Below are 20,398 nucleotides of genomic sequence, written 5' to 3' on the forward strand. Positions count from 1 at the left end.
CTCCTCTGGTGTTGTTGCCAATTCCTTTCTGTGCTTTACTCATGTACTGATCCATGTGCCTGCTCATCTTAGCCACTATGATGCCTGAGAGGAGCTTCCATGTTGTACTCAGGCAGGTTATAGGCCGGTAGTTGGATGGTACTGGGCCGTTCTGTGGGTCCTTCATGATGAGGACTGTACAGCCTTGGTTCAGCCACTCTGGGTGGGTTCCTGATCTTAGCAGCTGATTCATCTGTGCTGCCAGTCATTTGTGGAGTGTGGTTAGCTTTTTGAGCCAGTAGGCGTGGATCATGTCGGGCCCAGGTGCTGTCCAGCTCTTCATCTTAGACACTCTTTCTTGGATGTCTGCAGTGGTAATTTCTACTGGTTCCTGTTCTGGGAGGCTACTGTGGTCTGCTTTCAATTTGAGCAACCACTGGGCATTGGTGTTATGTGATGCCTCCTTCTCCCAGATAATCTTCCAGTAGAGCTCAGTTTCAGACTTTGGTGGGTCTATCTGGGTCTTCTTACTACCTTGCCATTGAGAGTAGACCTTAGCTGGGTTGTTGGAGAACAGTCTATTTATTCTCCTGGTCTCGGCTTCTCTGCTGTATCTCTTAAGGCGGGTAGCCAGAGCTGCGAGCCTCTGCTTGGCAGTCTCCAGAGCTTCATCTATGGACACTTTGTTGTATCTCCTTGGCATTTCCCTCCTGATCTTTCCACCTCTCTGGAGCTCGGTTAGCAAGCTAACCTCCCTCCTTGTTGCCGTGATCTTGCTCTCCAGTCTCCTTTTCCATGGAGGGTTCCCCTGCTCCTTCTGGCTACTGCTGTTCATCTTGTAGCCTAGCGTGCGCAGGATGACTGTTGCCACTGCATACATCAGCTGATTGGTCTCGGTGATGGTTTCTGTGGATATAGTCATCAGTGCCATGTTCACGTCTTCCAGTAGAGATTCATCTAGTACTTGTATCTAGTACCTGGTGGCGACTCAGTGATGGTATGGGCCGGTATTCATTATGGAGGAAAGACACCATTGGTGGTGCTGGATGGAAATGTCAACGGCGTTGTGTATAGGGACATCCTGGAGAACCATTGCCTCCCACATGCAAGACGGGTCTATGGGAACAACTTTTGTCTGCAAGATGGCAACGCTAGAGCACGTAGGGCAACTGCAGTGAGAGAATATCTTAATCCAGAAGGGGTGCAGCAGATACCATGGCCTGCTTGCTCCCCTGATATGAACCCTATTGAACATGCCTGGGATGCCTTAGACCGAGCGAGTGTTTATAACTATAGTTATACAGTGCTATAACGTCATTATAAGTGTTACCTATATATGTATGTATATATACACACATATATATGTGTGTGTGTGTGTGTGTATGTATATATGTGTGTGTGTGTGTGTGTGTGTGTGTGTGTGTATTGTTAACCCTATCTGGAGGTGAAAGTTAACCTTAAACATGAGAATTCAACTAATTTAGTCTATTTGTTAACGTTGTCAAAACACCGCAGCAACTTTTTGCAACCTACTGGAACAGTTTGTTGTCATGGATACATTGTTGCTTCTCTGACAATCAGCCCCGTAATGTAAACATGCAAGGCCCCCCTGCAGTTAACTATGAGTGAGGCAAGGCAAGGCAAGGCAAATTTATTTGCATAGCACAATTCATGCACCAGGCAATTCAAAGTGCTTTACAGAAGCATAAAAGTACATTAAAACCATAAAGAAAGAAAGAAAGAAAGAGATTAGAAGAGAATATAAAAAAACAAAATAAAATACAGTTAAAGGAAAATTAAAAACAGGAGCCAGTAAAGACAATAATTTAGCATTACGAATGATTAGTCATTGAGCAAATATATTTACTTTAAGTAAAAGCTGTAGCAAATAATAATGTTTTCAACCCCGATTTAAATGAGCTGACAGTTGGTGCAGACCTCAGGTGTGCAGGGAGAGTGTTCCACAGGTGAGGAGCATAATAACTGAAAGCTGCTTCACTTTGTTTGGTTCTCATTCTGGGAACACACAATAGACCTGTCCCTGATGACCTAAGAGGTCTGGATACTTCATATGGAGTAAATCTAAAATATATTTTGGTCCTACACCATTTAATGCTTTGTAGACCAAAAGTAAGATTTTAAAGTCTATTCTTTGACTCACAGGAAGCCAATGTAGTGATCTGAGGACTGGTGTGATATGGTCCATTTTTCTGGTGTTTGTAAGGACTCGTGCAGCAGCATTTTGAATCAGCTGTAGTTGCCTAATTGATTTTTTGTTTAGGCCAGTAAAAACTCCATTGCAATAGTCCAACCTACTGAAAATAAATGCATGAACCAGTTTTTCCATGTCTTCTTTGGACAGACATCCCTTAATTCTGGTTATATTTTTCAGGTGGTAGTAGGCTGATTTGGTCATGAGCTTTAAATGGTTGTTAAAATTCAGGTCAGAATCAATAATTACACCAAGATTTCTGGCTTTATCTGTTGTTGTCAGTGACATGGCATTAAGGTGAGCACTGATCTTTGACCTTTCATTTTTGGGGCCAATTACAATCACTTCTGTCTTATCTGCATTAAGCTGAAGATAATTCTGGCACATCCACTCATTGATTTGATGAATACGCTCACTCAGTGAAAGTAAGGGACTGCAGTCATGTGATGACACAGAAATATAAAGTTGTGTATCATCTGCATAAGTATGATAAGAAATACTATGATGCTCCATAATCTGAGCTAGGGGCAACATGTAGATATTGAAAAGAAGTGGTCCGAGAATGGACCCTTGTGGCACCCCACACATCATCTTTTTTCGTTCAGACACATGCTCACCAATAGACACAAAGTAGTCTCTATCTTGTAAATAAGATTTGAACCAGTGTAGTACAGTGCCAGTAAATCCCACCCACTTTTCCAGTCTGTCAAGAAGTATGTCATGATCAACTGTATCAAAGGCAGCACTGAGATCTAATAATACTAAGACTGACGTTTTGGAAGCATCATTATTTAGATGTATGTCATTTAAAACTTTGATAAGTACAGTCTCAGTGCTGTGGTGTGGAGGAAATCCAGACTGAAATGCATTAAAAAGATTGTTCTGCATCATGAAAGCATGCATTTGTTGAAAAACAACCCTTTCAATAATTTTTCCTAAAAAGGGAAGATTTGATATTGGCCTGTAGTTACTTATCCCTGAAGCATCCAGATTAGTCTTTTTTAGGAGAGGTTTTATTACTGCAGTTTTCAAGGCCTGGGGAAAGTGACCAGACTGAAGAGAATTCTTTATTATCTGCAACACATCTGGAGATATGCAATTAAAGACATTTTTAAAAACGTTTGTTGGCAGAGTATCAAGGCAGCATGTTGTGGATTTTAACTGTGATACAGTTTCTGTCAGCCTTGTATGATCTAGAAGGTTAAAATGTGCTAGATTAACTGGACAACAAGAAGGCACAGATGGACTTATCATGTTGCCTGAGCTGGAGCTGCACACTGTCTTATCCTTGAAATTTTATCTGTAAAAAAGGCTGCAAATTCATTGCATGACTTGTTGGATAGCAGCTCAGGAGGGACTGATGCTGTCGGGTTTGTCAGTCTATCCACAACAGAAAACAAAGTGCGGGCATTATTACAGTCTCTGTTGATAATCTCTGAGAAGAATGCTTGCCTTGCCTTCTTCAGTTCATGGTTATAGGTGTGGAGACTGTTTTCGTAAATCTCATAATGAACCTGGAGTTTGGTTTTTCGCCACCTGTGCTCTGCCTGTCTGCAGACTCTTTTCTGGACTTTGACCAGTGTGGTGTTTCTCCAAGGTGTCTTTTTCCTTCCTGATAAAACTTTTGTCTTAACTGGGGCAATGGAGTCAATAACCATAGTCATTTAAGCCATAGTCATAACTTTGGAACTGAAACTATTTACAAGGTGAATACTGCACAGGCGTTATCATTAATATAACACTTTTTGATTACCTCTGTTCCACTTCCACTAGCAGGTGTGGACATTTTAAATGACACACAGTAATGATCAGAAAGAGCAACATCCGTCACCACAACCTCAGAGATATTAAGCCCTTTGGAAATAACCAAATCTAATATATGCCCTTTGTTATGTGTTGAATGTGTTACGTGCTGAGATAGGCCAAAATGATCCAGATGTTTAAAAGTTCTTTAGCACATCCATCTTTGAGATTATCAACATGAATATTGAAGACACCCACTAACACAACACAGTCAAAATCAATACAAACAACAGACAGTAGATTGGCAAACTCATTGGAAAACTTTGCATTGTATTTTGGAGGCTTGTAGATGGTTACGAAGACTGAATCCACAGGGAGACTTTGACTGAATGGCAGCATATTCAAAAGATTCAAAGTGACCATAAGAGACTCTACTGAATTAAATACTATCATTAAACAAAATGGCGACTCCACCTCCTCTCTTATGCATTCTTACTTCACTTATGAAACTGAAATTCGGAGGGGCTGACTCATTGAGGACTGCTGCGCTGTTATCTTGTCCTAACCAAGTTTCAGTTAAAAACATAAAATCAAGCTTGTGCTTGATGATAAAGTCATTGATTAAGAATGATTTGCCTGCCAAAGACCTAACATTTAAAAGAGCTAACTTAAATGTGCTAAAAAGTCCAACATCCCCATGTTTTAGAACATACTGTGGCTGACGTGGAATACATGTTAAATTCGATGATGTGATGTTTCTGGAGAGATGGCCCGATCTTCTCCTCCTACCTATTGAGACATGAATCTATGAAGCTTACGGCACAATGGGCCCTGGCTTTTCCTTGGAAAAGTCAGGCATAACATTTGCCTTAAAAGCTGGACCCGGAACACATCAGTTACCAACACAAATAGGTGGCTGTGCTGGGCTCTTACTAGGGGACTGGAGTAGGTTCAGATCAAGCCATGGAGGGGGTGGTGGTGGAGGGGGACAGGGTGGTTGTAGGGGGCGGGGTGGAATTTGGAGGGACAGGATCCCAGATGGGCAAGGAGTAAGTCTGATACCAGCGCTGACAAGTTTGTTCATTTGGTCAGTAAACTCCAGCAGGGGGGAGGAGGGTGATGGGATACCCAGTGAAGATGATGAACTAGATGGAGTTTGGGCAGTTGGAGATGGTGACCTAGGTGGAGTTTTAGTGGTTGGAGTCGGTGAATCCTCACGAGCAGTGGCCCCTGGTGGAGGACATGAGGCATCCCCTTTTTTGCTCTGGCATCCTTCATGGTTAGAGCATACAGGCGGGGGGAGAGTTGGTTCTCTTTCATGTTTTGGTGTTTGCTGCTTTTGTTTGGATTCCTCTTATCTCTTGTCCTTGGGAGTGGGAACAGTGTTATGCAGGAAGAAAGATAGGTTGGAGGCAAAAAGTTTTACTCCTGACTTGTTTAGGGAAAGTCCGTCTCCTTTGAAAAAATGTCTGCGGTCCCAGAAAAAGTTGAAATTGTCAATAAAATGCACTGAGTGGACATCACATGCAGTTGAAAGCCATCTGTTTACTGCCAATAATCTGCTGAATCTCTCTCCTCCTCCTCTGACTGGTGGTAAAGGCCCACTGAAGAAGACCTCAGCATTCAGAGAGCTCACTGCATTTAGCAGTTTATCTAAATCTCGTTTGAGCACTTCAGATTGTCGTTTCGTAATATCATTTGCCCCTGTGTGTAGTACAAGGTATTTCAAAGTTGGAATTTCTGCAACAATACTAACTGTGCATTCAGACCAAAAGAGGCAAAAGAGGCAAGGACGCCCGAGGCTGCGCGAGAAACCGGACAGCTTCCAAAGCGGCAAAATATTTTAGCCGCTTTGGTCGCTCTTCACGTGACTGACGTCAAAGTTAAATCGCGCTAGTCATTTAAAGGAGCCGCAAAGCAGACTTCTTGACAGCGGCATAGTGCTGCTTGCTGTTGTTCACCTTCAGTTTAAAGCATGCCTAGTTGCATAGGAGGTTTTGTGTGTCATTACATACAGAAAAAAAAAATCTCAGAGCATGAACACGAGCGGATTGACGTATTGAGGAGGAAGCAATTAACAAAGGGCATTATGATTTACCCACCACAACATCAAACTTTTACAACTTTGAAATATACTAAAATTCTGTGGCAAAGACGTACCCTGGGCATGCAAGCCTTTCTTGCTTCATCTGAATGAGATGACACATTGCACAACAAAGCATTTTATCAACTAACTGACTTTTCTTCATCTGCGGTTTTGTGCTTCATCGAGACGTGGCTCTGTGGATTAATACCGGACTCTGCGCTGCAGCTGGCTGGCTTCCAACTCCACCGCGCGGACAGAGACACGGAACTTTCCGGCAAAACTAAAGGTGGAGGAATCTGTTTCTACATCAACAGTGGTTGGTGCAAGGACGTGACAGTGATCCAGCAGCACTGTTCTCCTGACCTGGAATCTTTCACCATTAACTGTAAGCCTTTTTATTCACCCCGTGAGTTCGCTTCATTCATTCTGGTCGGCGTTTACATCCCGCCGCAAGCCAACGTGCAGGACGCACAGCGTATGCTCGCGGACCAGATACTGTGTGTGGAGCGGACCAACCCGGACTCCTTAGTTATTGTCCTTGGCGACTTTAACAAAGGTAACCTCACCCACGAACTCCCTAAATACAGACAGTTTATCAAATGCCCGACCAGAGAGGAGAACATTCTGGATCACTGTTACACCACCGTCAGGGATGCTTATCACGCCGTCCCCCGTGCTGCACTGGGCCACTCTGACCACGTCATGGTGCACCTGATTCCTGCGTACAGGCAGAAACTAAAGCTCTGCAAACCTGTAGTGAGGACATCAAGGAAGTGGACCAGTGAGGCTGTGGAGGATCTCCAGGAGTGTTTGGACTCTACTGACTGGGATGTGTTCAGGACTGCTACCAACAGTCTGGATGAGTACACGGAGACTGTGACGTCCTACATCAGCTTCTGTGAGGACTGCTGTGTTCCATCACGCACCAGGGTGAGTTACAACAATGACAAACCCTGGTTCACAGCCCAACTCAGGCAGCTAAGGTTGGCAAAGGAAGAGACCTTCAGGAGTGGGGACAAAGACAGATACAAAGAGTCGAAGTACAAGTTTAGCAAGGCGGTGAAAGAGGCTAAACGGCTGTACTCTGAGAAGCTCCAACACCAATTCTCAGCTAACGACTCTGCGTCTGTCTGGAAAGGGCTCAGGCAGATCACTAACTTCAAGCCTAAAGCCCCCCACTCCATCAACGATCGACGCCTAGCCAACAACCTGAACCAGTTCTACTGCCGCTTTGAAAGACAAAGGGACAGTCCAGCAACCATCCCCCACGACACCTCTGAACAGCTCCAGCTCCAGTCACCTCCACCAATGCCCACCTTAAAGGCCCCCCCCCCCCCCCCCCCACCCACCTCAGTGACGACTCTTTCCATCCATGAAAGGGACGTCAACAGACTCTTCAGGAGACAGAACCCCCGGAAAGCGGCTGGACCGGATTCTGTCTCCCCATCTGCCTTGAAGCACTGCGCTGATCAGCTGTCCCCAGTGTTCACAGACATTTTTAACACCTCACTGGAGACATGTCACGTGCCAGCCTGCTTCAAGTCTTCAACCATCATCCCTGTTCCCAAGAAGCCAAGGACCACAGGACTTAATGACTTCAGACCCGTCGCCCTGACCTCTGTGGTCATGAAGTCCTTTGAGCGCCTTGTGCTCTCACACATCAGAGACATCACTGACCCTCTCCTGGACCCCCTGCAGTTTGCCTACAGAGCCAACAGGTCTGTAGACGATGCAGTCAACTTGGCCCTCCACTTCATCCTCCAGCACCTGGACTCCGCAGGAACCTACGCCAGGATCCTGTTTGTGGATTTCAGTTCTGCCTTCAACACCATCGTCCCAACTGTGCTTCAGGAGAAGCTCTCCCAGCTGAGCGTGCCTGACTCCACCTGCAGGTGGATCACAGACTTCCTGTCTGACAGGAAACAGTGCGTGAAGCTGGGGAAACACCTCTCCGACGCTAAGACCATCAGCACCGGATCCCCCCAGGGCTGTGTTCTTTCTCCTCTGCTCTTCTCCCTGTACACGAACAGCTGCACCTCCAGTCACCAGTCTGTCAAGCTCCTGAAGTTTGCGGACGACACCACCCTCATCGGACTCATCTCTGATGGCGACGAGTCCGCCTACAGGTGGGAGGTTGACCATCTGGTGACCTGGTGCAATCAGAACAACCTGGAGCTAAATGCTCTAAAGACAGTGGAGATGGTTGTGGACTACAGGAAGAACTCAGCCTCACCCGCCCCCATCACCCTCTGTGACTCCACTATTGACACTGTGGAGTCTTTCCGCTTCCTGGGAACTATCATCTCCCAGGACCTCAAGTGGGAGCCGAACATCAGCTCCCTCATCAGGAAAGCACAGCAGAGGATGTACTTCCTACGGCAGCTGAAGAAATTCAGCCTGCCAAAGACAATGATGGTGCACTTCTACACAGCCATCATTGAGTCCATCCTCACCTCCTCCATCACCATCTGGTACGCTGCTGCCACCGCCAAGGACAAGGGCAGACTGCAGCGTGTCATTCGGTCTGCAGAGAAGGTGATTGGCTGCAATCTACCATCTCTTCAGGACCTGTACGCCTCCAGGACCCTGAGGCGTGCAGAAAAGATTGTGGCTGATCCCTCTCACCCCGGACACAAACTCTTTGAGCCACTCCCCTCTGGCAGGAGGCTGCGGTCCATCAGGACCAAAACCTCATGCCACAAGAACAGTTTTTTCCCGTCTGCTGTCAGCCTTACCAACAAGGCCCGGAACCCCCCCTGACACTCTTCACATTCCACCTCGGACTCATTCTGTCACATTGATATAAATATAACTCTGCGTTACATTAACGCTCAACTGGGACTTCTTTCTGAAAAAACAGTACTGTGTTTCTAACAATAACAGACTTGTGTATATATATTTAAATCGTTATTTTTTATGCTCTTATTTTAGTAGATGTGTCATATTTTAGTAGATGTGTCATGCACCAATCTCACCAGAAAAAATTCCTCGTATGTGTAAAAGCATTCTTGGCAATAAAGCTTTTTCTGATTCTGATTCTGATTAAATAGAGCAAAAATATCTTGATGTGTGCAGTGAAAAGTGCTTTTTTTTTTTTTTTTCAAGCGTCTTCTTCGGGTGTACAGGCAGGCAGCAGCACACATCACAGCGATGTCATCCAAATCCATGATGAGTCCATATGATTTTGACCATGCTGCCGTGTTAATGACCATGTTAATGATACAATAATAACAATTATGAGCTTGAGTTAATTTAATGTCATAACCGCCTCACCCCATTTTTCCCCATTCTTCCAAAAAAGTAAAACGCTCTTTGGCCACAAGATTGTTATGTTTTCCGACTCCGGGGTAATTTTCTTTAGGCCTATAGAACACACACACACACACACACACACACACACACACACACACGGGTGCAAATGCGCGCTCCTTACGTCTCAGCTGCAGCATCTCTGTGCACAATTACGCATGTGGTGTTGTCTGCTTGTCTTTCGTTTGGTGTCATACAAGCTCGTCAAGTTCGTGTGTGTGTGTGTGTGTGTGTGTGTGTGTGTGTGTGTGTGTGTGTGTGTGTGTGTGGCCAAAGAGTGTTCCTTTTTTGGAAGAACGAGGAAAATGGGGTGAGGCCGTTAGCGAATTAAATTAACTCCCGCTCATAATTGTTATTATTGTATCATCAACATGGTCTGCGACGACTATAAATATGCGCGTTTAACCCTCAAAATCATATCGACTCATCATGGATTTGGATGACATCGCTGTGATGTGTGCTGTGCCCGCACACAAGTGATCAATTTCTCGGCATCCATGACGGAACTAGGAACCAAAGTTACATGCGTTGTTCTTTGGGGCCCGCTCGAGCGAAGGACACCTCTACTCTGATTGGTTGCCGCCGGTTGCCGCTGAACCGCGTCATAGCTAATTACCATAAAGTTAACCGAGTTTCAACTTTTCATCTGGTGCCGCTTTGGATGCTTTAGCCGCTTTGGACGCTCTAGACGCGCGGCTGACGGCGGCTACGCTTTGGCCACTCAGGACGCCGGGCTCTCATTGAAAATGTATTAACTTCCGGTGTCCTTGCCTCTTTTGCCTCTTTTAGTCTGAACGCACAGTGAGGATTCTGTCGGTCATGTTGGAGACCGTATCATCAGGAAAGCACAATACTTTTGTGTTTCTGCTGTACATGCTTCCCACGTCTTTAATAGCAGAATCACCAACAACCAGAGTCTCAGGACCAGTCAGTAGCTTTCCTTGTAGCTTTCTAGCTTCTGACTTCCTGTCAGGCCTTACCCTTCTCTGTGAGTCCGAGGAGTTATCCAGGTTTTCAGTTGGAGATCCAGAGTCCTGCAGTAGTGGAGCAAACCGATTTTGTAACTGCACACTAGCTGGTTTGGGAGCTTTGTTGCTCATCTTCCCTTTAGCTTTTATCCACAGCTGTGTCTTACTCTGCACAGGTGTTGAGGAGGATGATAACACAGGCCAGCCTGTCGCATCACAGATCTCTGGGCGCTGGGTTCTACCTGTTGGACGTCTCCCCATATCAGCTGATTTACTCTTGGGCTTTGCCCCGAGAGCATTCCAGGGAGGACTTATACTGGCAGATTTATTACCCGGTACACAGCCCTTTAGTTTCGTGGCAGCTGTATCAGAGCTAATTAGCTGGATGTTAGCATTCTCCAGTCCGCTGTTTTGAGTCAGTGGCAAAGTGCTGTCATTTCCACAAGGTCCGTTCAGTTCTGCGTTTATTTCCAGACGCTGAACTTTAGTTTCCAACACTGCAACCTGCTGCAGAAGTTTGTAGAGGTCATCTGTGGAGAAAGGAGGCATCTTGGTGCTAGTTAGTTAGCTTTAGCTGCCAGCAGGCTTTTTCTGTTGGGAGGCCGTAGCAGGCTTTTTCTGTCCGTAGGCCAGAGCAGAGTGTATCCATGAAATATCAGAGGTCGCAAGGGTCATCCACAACTTTTAAATATTTGTCCATAAAATATGTCTTTAGATGTCCAATTCAGCCAAAAATTAAAACTTTCAAGTTTAAGGAAAGTAAAATAAATACAGAAAACAAGATGGGAAAATCACGAGCCCAGACAGAAACCAGCTACCAGAGGAGGAGGAGGAGGAGGAGGAGGAGGAGGAGTGGTCCGGAAGAATCCACCCAAAACCTCAACTTGTTGTTGTTGTTTTTTTTTTTTAAATAGTTTTAGCTTTGAGTGATCACTGACTTTATTAAGCCGACTATATGTGACATCGTGGCAGGCACCTGGAGACGCAGCAGCGGCATCTGAATATCACTTAAAAGCACCAAATTACTTGCCTTAACGAATTTCATTAGTAAATAATGTAAAGAATTGTAAAATATCATTTCCATGAGGCTGTTCAATCAGACAGTGACAGATCACCCTATAAGCCCTAAGTGTCATAGTCGCTGTCAAGGTGCTGATCCTGTGACTGACCGTGAACATGCCCAGAGGAAAAGTTTACTGCTCAAAGCTTGCTCTTCTATAGCTTGGGAGACAAATTTGAGATTCTCATCTAAGCCTCATTTTAGTTTCTGTTTTGTCTAAAATGTTTCTCATATGTTTCTCCTAAAATTCACTAGGAGAAATAGGTGAGACAGAATAACTAGAGGGAGTCATACTTGAGACTTAAGGGAGATACCTTGTTAATCTCAATTCAGTGTTTTTAATGACTCCTTTATTTCTCCTTTTGAGCAATACCGGAGCTACTATGGAGCAATATGTGAGTCTCTCACTCACTCTCCCTCTCGCACACGCACACACACAGACAGACAGACAGACAGACAGACAGACAGACAGACAGACACAGCTGAGGCACTTATAATACTATCAGGAGACTCCTCCCACCTGACTGAATTCATCATTCTAAACAACACGAATCATCCACTTCATCTTGATGGACCAAAGAAACTACGGTGGTGGATACTTTCACTGCAGGACAGAGGGATACAGAGGATCTACCCACAGCCATCAGGCTTTGTAATTCTATAGCAAATGGCAGATGAGCTGACAGACAAATTAATTTCCCTTTTGGGTTGAATAAAGAAATCTCAATCTCAATCTGAATCTTTATTCAAATTCAACACAGGAGTACTCAATTTTCATGTACAATGACGATGAATATCGCTTTAAAGACAGCAAAAGCTATTCTAACATTGTCATTATAAAATCTTATAAAATCTTTTCAGTAAAATTGTGTTTTTAAAACACTAACAGTGTCTAACAGTGTTCTAAGCAGTGTCAGCACAGCTTTACAAAAACGCACAACATTAAACAACTTGAGGGTCTTAAAGGCCAACATGCAGCATTTGCATACAAGGGCTTTTTTTTGAACAAGGTAATTTCAACAAATGTCTCTCGGTTTGCCGCATCCAATAATTTATAGTGTTGTGGCCCTCATGCGGCATTTGTTTATGAAGGCTTTTTTGACCTTACTTTTCTCAACCGGTGTCCAACCATCCAGTGTACTACAGTGCATGATGTAAGCTGCAAGAATAAAAGAAAGCAAAGAAAGCACAAATAATGTAACAGCAGTTACCACAACAGTATTAAGAACTTTTTTTATCCTGATATCACAAAATTCACATTGTAATATCTCTCTGGTTCACACATGAGGAAATTCAGTAAAAGTGTGAGGACACTGAAAAAAATCACATTAAATATAGCTATGTGATACATGGGGTTCCAACACTTCATAAACTATGCCAAATTTGGCCAGATACAGTGATGAATGTGAGAAGGGGCAGAAGAACTAGGGAAAAACAAACTAGAAATAAAAACTAGAATTAGAACAAATTAATTTTTGAAAATAATTTGTGCTTATTTAGGTTGAAAAAGTTGATAGTTGGATGCATGTTAAGCAGCACTTGAGGAAGATGAAGCATTGTTGAAAAACAAAAACTTATGTTGATGTTAAAACTGATTTGGAGCTGGAGCTGCAACTATTAGTTGATTAGTTGTCAAGTAAAATTATATTATTAATTATTATAAATATCATTCATGACATCATGTAGACCATCTTTTATAATATTAAAAACTAAATTAGTTATCATGGCATAAAACCAATGATTCTAGATTAGACTAATCTAAAAGTGGCATAGCCATCTGTGCTAAAAGGGGAAAAAAGAGCAAGAATCTAATTGAATCGTGACCTTAAAAAAAGAATCAAATCAAGCATTTGGAGAATGTGATACCCCTATGTGTATGGCATGAACAGCGATAGACAACTTAACTTCTCATCCCGTGAATTGTGTCATGAATTACACATGATGTTAGCTTATTTATATCTCTACAAAATGTGTCCTGATTAAAGAAAAATAAGCATGAAAATAGTGAAGTAAGTGAAACCAGTCAGTAAACTAAATGTTTCATCTTACACAATATGTGTGGTGGTCTGGGAAAACCCATTGGATGTCGCTGACGTTCATTTGTGGCAAAGAGCCAAAACAGATGGAAAAATGGGATTTTGTCTATTTTGATATTTTGTGCGATCCTGATACTTTCAACATCGTACTAACTACATCATGGTGAATAAATATTTTAAGAAAACAAAAGGGAAAGTACTTATTTTAATATTTTTGTGGAGGCTAGTTCGCGAACAAAACGAGAGAGCGAGAAGAGAGGACAGATTATACATCCACCTGTTATTCCCAGTTTACTGATGCTCACAACATAAGCACAAACTAATAAAATCTTAACTAGAAGACACACACAAACGGATTCCTTCTCAACAAATTAACGTGACACTGCCAGTCTGTCCCTTGCATACCGTGAATCAGACAAGCAGACTAACTGTTACAAGAAGCCCAGGGAAATACATAACCAGTCGATAAAAGTCATACAAGCAGTCAAACAGACCACAACATGCCAGTAATAACAGGTGTGTTGCATAAAAAGCCGAGTAGGATCACTTACATGACTGAGGAAGTTAACGTTACATGTAGCTGTCAGTCTGGTCAGCTATCCATCTGCAAATCCATCGAAAATGATCGCCTACATCCACTTATGTTATTCCTGGGCGATATTACAAACTTGTTGCAAGCAAAAACTTTAAAAAGGCTTAACTATGAGATGTGCCGGCCAGCAAACATACCCTCACATGTTACCAATACACTTCCTGTTTACTTTCCAGCATCCAATAGGGACAATAAGATTGAGGACGTCGAGACATAGAGGAGGAATCCTGTGGAATGTTAAAAGCCATTTTTCTCACTTTTAAGTTCTTGACATATGGTAGATTAAAATGCTCATGACATGGCTATCTCAGTCATTCAAACAGTTATGAATAGCTGAGAACTTCTTATTTATAGAAATATAAAAAAATGAAAATGTCAGAATGGTTTTCCCAGGCCACCACACATATATTATATGTCAATAGTATCAACCTAGCTGTTTCATGCACAAATGTGTCTTAGCTGATGTGTTTATGCAGCGACTCCTGTTCCTTTTCAGCTAGGAAGCAAAGAACGAGCAAAACTCAATGTACATGTGACTACGTGTTGTAACAAAACACACAAGGTATCGTGTTAACGCTAGCTTCGGCAGCATGACGTTACTTAGGCAACTCTTGGGTGTGTAGTAGCTGTAACTGTGACTTTTTGAGTTGTAAAGTTATATTTTAAACTGACAAATATATGTGTAATTCATGAGAATTCAAACAGGATCAAAAGATTAGTTGTCTCTTGCAGTTCACTGCCATACACATTTTTTCAAAAATAAGGTCCCAAGGGATTCACTGTGGGCGTGACCTTGGCTCTCTATATTGGGTTCCCACACATTGTTACTAATGAATTTCCACAACTTTTCCACAATGTTTCCATAAATTGTTAACTACCAAATGAGCAATATACTTACTTAGAATCCCACTGACTTTGAACTTATCCAGGACTGTCTTCCCATCTGGCACCTTTCCGTGTTTTCCAAATGCCACAGCATTTCGGCACTCCTCTGCAGTAAAGAATTCATCAAAAAGAAGATGGAATAAGCGAAGGCAGTCCTTTGCCTCTGCATGGATTGCAGCCAGGCGAGTAGAGGACAAGAAGAGGCCACTTTCTGGGTACAGCTCTTGCTTCCCAGATCTGTTTTTTGGAGCCCAAACACCAGCCTGAGGTTGGATCTGTTCCACCTTGTCCAGAAAAGTTTTTAATGCCTCCAGGTGCTCACCACCTGTGACACAAAAGATGTATTACCTTACAGGGACACAGCAGCAATCAAGTTTAAAAAACAATCCAAAGATTTCATGATGGGCTAAGATTTTTACCAATTTGTTTAAAGCTTTTACGTTTTAGCTTAAGTACCCAATAACTCCCAATGTCCAAAGTAACAAAATTTTGTAGAACTTTGCAAATATCAATATTAAACATAATTACAATTTCATGTTGGACAATTAAGGACACTTGATTATTGCCCACATTACTTGCATTATAACTCATTTTACAGTGCTTGTGTGAACGGTACTGAATAGCAATTGGGTACCTTAGGAAAACTGTGAGAGAAAAAAGGAATTAATTGCAACAGAGAGAGAAAATGTACTTACTTATACCACATAGCACATCCTGCAGTTTGGCCTTCTCCTCCACTAATATTTCCACCTCTGCCTTGCATGCCCTGCATGGCTTCCATGATCTGTCTTCTGTTGATTCAGGCGAACTGAAACATGGTTCTCCACATTCTGGAATTGGATCACGCTCGATGATAAAAGTATCTGCAGATGAGCTTGAAGAAGTCTCATATTCAGATGTACTAGTCTGGCTCTGCTCCCCAAGAACAGCAGGTTTTTGGTGTGTATTAGGACTGTACAACATTTTGAGAAAGGATTCTTTGGCTGTTACACTAGGAGCTGGTGGCTGTCTTTGCTGATCCAAATCTGCCAAAACAGGCTGCTCTTGTGTAAGGTCTAAAGGTGTGGGCAGTGCCGTGTGAGGTTGGTGATGCTTTGGATACTGCAATAGGCTGGAACGATGTGGGATTGGAGACAGAGTGGATGCATGCTGGTGGAGTGACTGGATAGGAGGACGCTGGTAATATTGATGCGTATGTGGCGATGACTGGGAAACTGGAAGATGGTACTGTGGCCAGACAGTTACAAGCTGGTGCTGTGGCTGGACAGGTAGAGATGACTCGGTAGGTGGAGGTTGGTACACTTGCCAGGCAGTTGGAGGCTGGATGACATTGTGCTCCACAGTATTTGGGTGATCCTGTGCAGAGATGGACTGACCTGCTTGAGGTGGAGATGGAAGGTTGTAAAATCTTTGAGCAGCTGCATCTTTTTTTTTCATGTCCTTCTTTGTGGGCTTCTTTGCATCCACTGTCTTGTCAGCTGTTCCAATGAAGTCCACTGTGGCATTGTAGAACTTGCTGTCAGACCATCTTGCAAGTACTTGTTCTCCTGGCTTCAGATCTCTGAGGCAAGCGATGGGTTCATCATCTTTGTTTAGTATATCACAGACATTAAAATTTTTTGCTGTGTATCCATCTTCAAAGGTCAAAAATACAAAAAGTCCTGAAAATGAACACAGAGTAAATAAAGGAGATTTTGAGTAAACCAGTGCAGGCTAAAATCAGTCTTACTTAAACATGCTACTATATCTTATTGGTCTCATTTTTAATCCTCTTAGACTTTAGCTAAGCTAAAAATGTATCTCTCCACTTTAGTCTTCAACTAGCATTAACCTTATTCTTTTTGCATTTGCTTCACCCTTCTTCACTCATCCAACTCTTTTTGATTTATGCACTGTATGTATTCTATCTTTTCTCTTTGTTTTTATTCTCTTTCATTATTTATTGATTATGCATTTTATTTTTTACACATTTTCTATGAAGCACTTGGTGCTTGAATTCTTTGTTGTTAAGCACTTTGAGCTGCAATTCTTGTATGAAAGGTACTATACAAATTAAGTTTACTACTACTACTATTATTATTATTAATGTATAAATCAATAAACTGCTCAGAATAGGGTAGGGTACAATAGGTTAATGAACTGTGTGCAGGTGTGTTGTGGGGAATATTTTATCACTTTTTTGTTTGTTACTATGTTGTTAGTAGGGTTGTCAAAAGTATCGATACTCAAAAAAAGTATCGGCTGAGGGCAAACAGCCCTCGCTGAGAAAGCGTTAGGTTACTTACGTAACCCTGGATTCTCTGATAACATAGTGAGGTAGACAGAAATGGGCATCCTGAGCCTAAACTACCAACGCTATTTGATCAGCAACGAAAATATGGAGCCAATTCACCATAAGTACAGAAAATAAACAGGGCTGTAACTGAATACATTTGTATGGACCAGATCCTGATTCTGGTTGTTATTATTTTGGGGGGATTTTTTGTTGTTGTTGTTGTTGTCATTGATGTTACTGTTCTGATCTTTCATTAAAAAATGTCATGCCTCTTAATTTTTTGCTGCGGTATTGAAAATGGTATCGTATGAAAATGGTATGAAAATATTGTATTTATATTTCAGCATTTTACTGTATTTAGCCTATTCCTGTTCTTCAGTTCAGTAAATTGTCAATACATTTTAAAGAATTAAATTTTAAAATCTGCAATCAAGTGGCAACAGAGTCTCTGCAGGTAACAACAATTAGAGACCTATATTAGAGACCTATTTGCAATTTCATGCCTATACTGGAAAAAAAGTTATTTTTTCAATGAGAGAATTTTTATTTTATTTTATTGAAATAACATTTTTAAATCAATCTCCCAGCCCCAAATGTAGTGATTATTTGACCAATAGAGTTGCAAAATTCTGTCACTAATACGTATACAGTTTCAAGTGAGGGTTACGCTCCCTTTTCTTGACATTTCTTTAAAAAATCCTGTAAATCAATATTTGTGCCTCAAGCTGCCAATATATTGATAATAATAATACCAGTGATAAGAGACCAGAGATTGTCGAAGATTTTGGTTATTATAGTGTCCAAAGTAAGTTAAAAATAACAATAACTTTAAAAATTAGCTAAGCTGTGTATCAAAATAATAACTCAATTACCATCTCGGTCATCTCTGGGTGAGCCAGGGTCTGGTTCATAAACACTCATCTTCTTCGGTGGGTTTCGCGCTCTTTTGGGCATCTCTTTTTTATTAGTTCCTGTTGGGCCTTTCATTCTGTTAAATACATAAAAGTACAACACATTTGAATTATTTCAAAAGGTGGTTCAATGTCTTATTTAGTTTTACCATATCATTATATCTCATAATTTGGTACAACAACTTGTTGATATCTTTGGATACACAGATTGTGTTAGTTTAACCATATCAGACCACTCAAGAACTGAAAAACATGATCTAAAATCCACCAAACCAACCACAGTAAGACACAGAGACATTAAAGGAACAAGATAGCAAAAATTCAGACTGTGACGATTTCTGTAAGAACTGCACTTTTTTAGGATAAGTTGTTGGGCTCTTCAGTTCTGGACACTGCTCCTTTGTTCCAACAATTGAAACAATTGTTGGATGCAAATAAATTAATAATAGAGTGTGGTCTAGTCCTACTCTATATGTAAAGTGTCTTGAGACAACTCTGTTGTGAATTGGCACTATATAAATAAAATTGACTTGACTTGCTCCTAAACCCCTGTTTATTGATAACATATCTTGGAAAGATGCACCTTCTCAATTCCCTACGTCTCGAGTTTATAATGTTAATAGGGTGACCATATTTTGATTTCCAAAAAAGAGGACACTCGGCTCTGCCTCAAGATACTTAAATGATACTTGAAGTTTACTCAAAGATGCCGTATAACTTTAATATATTTAAAGTATGCCTCCTCTGTATGGATAGAAAATTCAGTTATACTACAAAATAATCTCTCTCTATAACCAAAGTTATAAATTAAGATAGGCTTCTCAGAGGCTATTCAGCATGCTCTATTATGCCAAAAATAATCTCCCTTTAACAAGTCTCAGTGGTACAAAAATAAAATTGAAATCTCTGGAATTAAATAATGATAGAAATAATGCCTCTTCTGTATTAGAAAATCATTTTTAACAAAATATCTCTCACTATCTTTTCAATGTAATAATGTAAATAGTAAACAGTAGCCCCACAGAGATATTACTTTAACAAACTGAAAATATTACTTCAATCTTTAGGGTTTTTTTTCTGTGTTCATGTGAACTTTCGGCACCTGTATTTGACACGGAAACATACGTGCCAGCTTTGCATATAGTGCACATCGGCTCCCATTTGTCCCAACTGGGATGGTAAATTGGTAATTTTTTTAACAGTAGCAGAGCAGCAGAGCCATCTACAAAACAGCCTCTCGAGACGTCACACGCAACAAAGTACCTTATGAAAAGTGGACATGTTCGGGCAAAAGAGTACGTTTGGTCATGCTAATGTTAAGTTAGTTGCATGAAGCTAAAGAAAATGGGTCTCACTACAATGAGACCACAAAGTTTCCCAGTCATACACAATTCATGTAACTCCAAGACTGTCTAGGGCCCACTGTTTGTAGAAATAATAATCCCAAAGTTCATATTTTTTCATAAAGATGTCACTGCAGTAAGTTAACAGTTAACCTTCACTAACCTTAACAAGTTCGTGGCTTAAGGCCTCGCTAGCTAGCTTCACTATTTGCCAGATATGCCGACCAGTTTCTTCAAAAAGTATCAGAACAAACATAAACACCCGCCATCTAAATTTTACCAACTTTTACCCAAATTGCGTTTGACAAAGATGTTGCTTACCTTCTTTTTCGTCCTGCAACGACTTCTTCCTCCATTCCTCCCGCCCGCAACTCAATACGTTAACTTAACGTACAACTTAATGTCGTTAAGTCAGCCCCCTCGTTGTGAATTAACCAATGACGATGCAGCATTTGTGACTGATGGCGCTCTCTTCCAATGAAATGTTGACGTTAGGGCTGCATCATCTGCAGGGTTCAAAGTTTACAGCGTTTTTGCGCCAAATGCAGCTCGTTGCTGTAAAGAAAACAAAGATGCAGCATCAATAAGTGGTGAGTGGATACAGCTACATTTTTAGTAAGAAAATAAATTTACTTTTAATTTAACCTTACACTCACCAACACAACCAACACAAACACTCACTCAACCCTAATTGAACACCTACCAGCACTCCCCATCACCATTATCATATATATATATATATATATATATATATATATATATTTTTTCAAGTGCTAATTTCTGCTGTTGGAATTATTTCAGGCCAACAGTTGGGGCTAAATATATTTGAAAATGGCTCAGAGGTACAACTCACGCTGGAGGAGAAAAGTGAAGAGCCAACAAAATACTTGCAAAAGATACAGAAGAAAGTTAAGGAAATTTACATTTTATTATTTTTATATTGTCACCTGCAGTGATTGTTTTTATTTACTTTACAGATTGCATGAAGCATCAGTGCCA

General features: G+C 41.6%; 1 protein-coding gene across 1 annotated transcript; it reads right to left on the bottom strand.

The window, feature by feature from the left end:
• Positions 1-1,990: 1,990 nt before the first annotated feature.
• Positions 1,991-19,914, bottom strand: LOC143333136 (uncharacterized). Its single transcript, XM_076751076.1, has 5 exons — positions 19,721-19,914; positions 18,018-18,133; positions 15,566-16,531; positions 14,900-15,195; positions 1,991-3,226 (listed from the first exon to the last, which is right to left on the bottom strand). The coding sequence occupies exons 1-5, from the start codon at positions 19,753-19,755 to the stop codon at positions 1,991-1,993; spliced, it is 2,649 nt and encodes an 882-aa protein (XP_076607191.1). The 5' UTR covers positions 19,756-19,914.
• Positions 19,915-20,398: the final 484 nt, after the last annotated feature.

This window comes from Chaetodon auriga, chromosome 15, assembly GCF_051107435.1.
Source record: "Chaetodon auriga isolate fChaAug3 chromosome 15, fChaAug3.hap1, whole genome shotgun sequence".
Taxonomy (NCBI): domain Eukaryota; kingdom Metazoa; phylum Chordata; class Actinopteri; order Chaetodontiformes; family Chaetodontidae; genus Chaetodon; species Chaetodon auriga.

Excerpts from the sequence above, each read along its gene's own strand:
- LOC143333136 (XM_076751076.1), bottom strand. The coding sequence starts at position 19,755 with ATGGAGGAAGAAGTCGTTGCAGGACGAAAAAGAAG. Across the intron at positions 18,134-19,720 it reads GTTGCAGGACGAAAAAGAAG|AATGAAAGGCCCAACAGGAA; the intron begins GTAAGCAACATC and ends TGTATTTAACAG. Across the intron at positions 15,196-15,565 it reads GGATGTGCTATGTGGTATAA|GTGGTGAGCACCTGGAGGCA; the intron begins GTAAGTACATTT and ends TTTGTGTCACAG.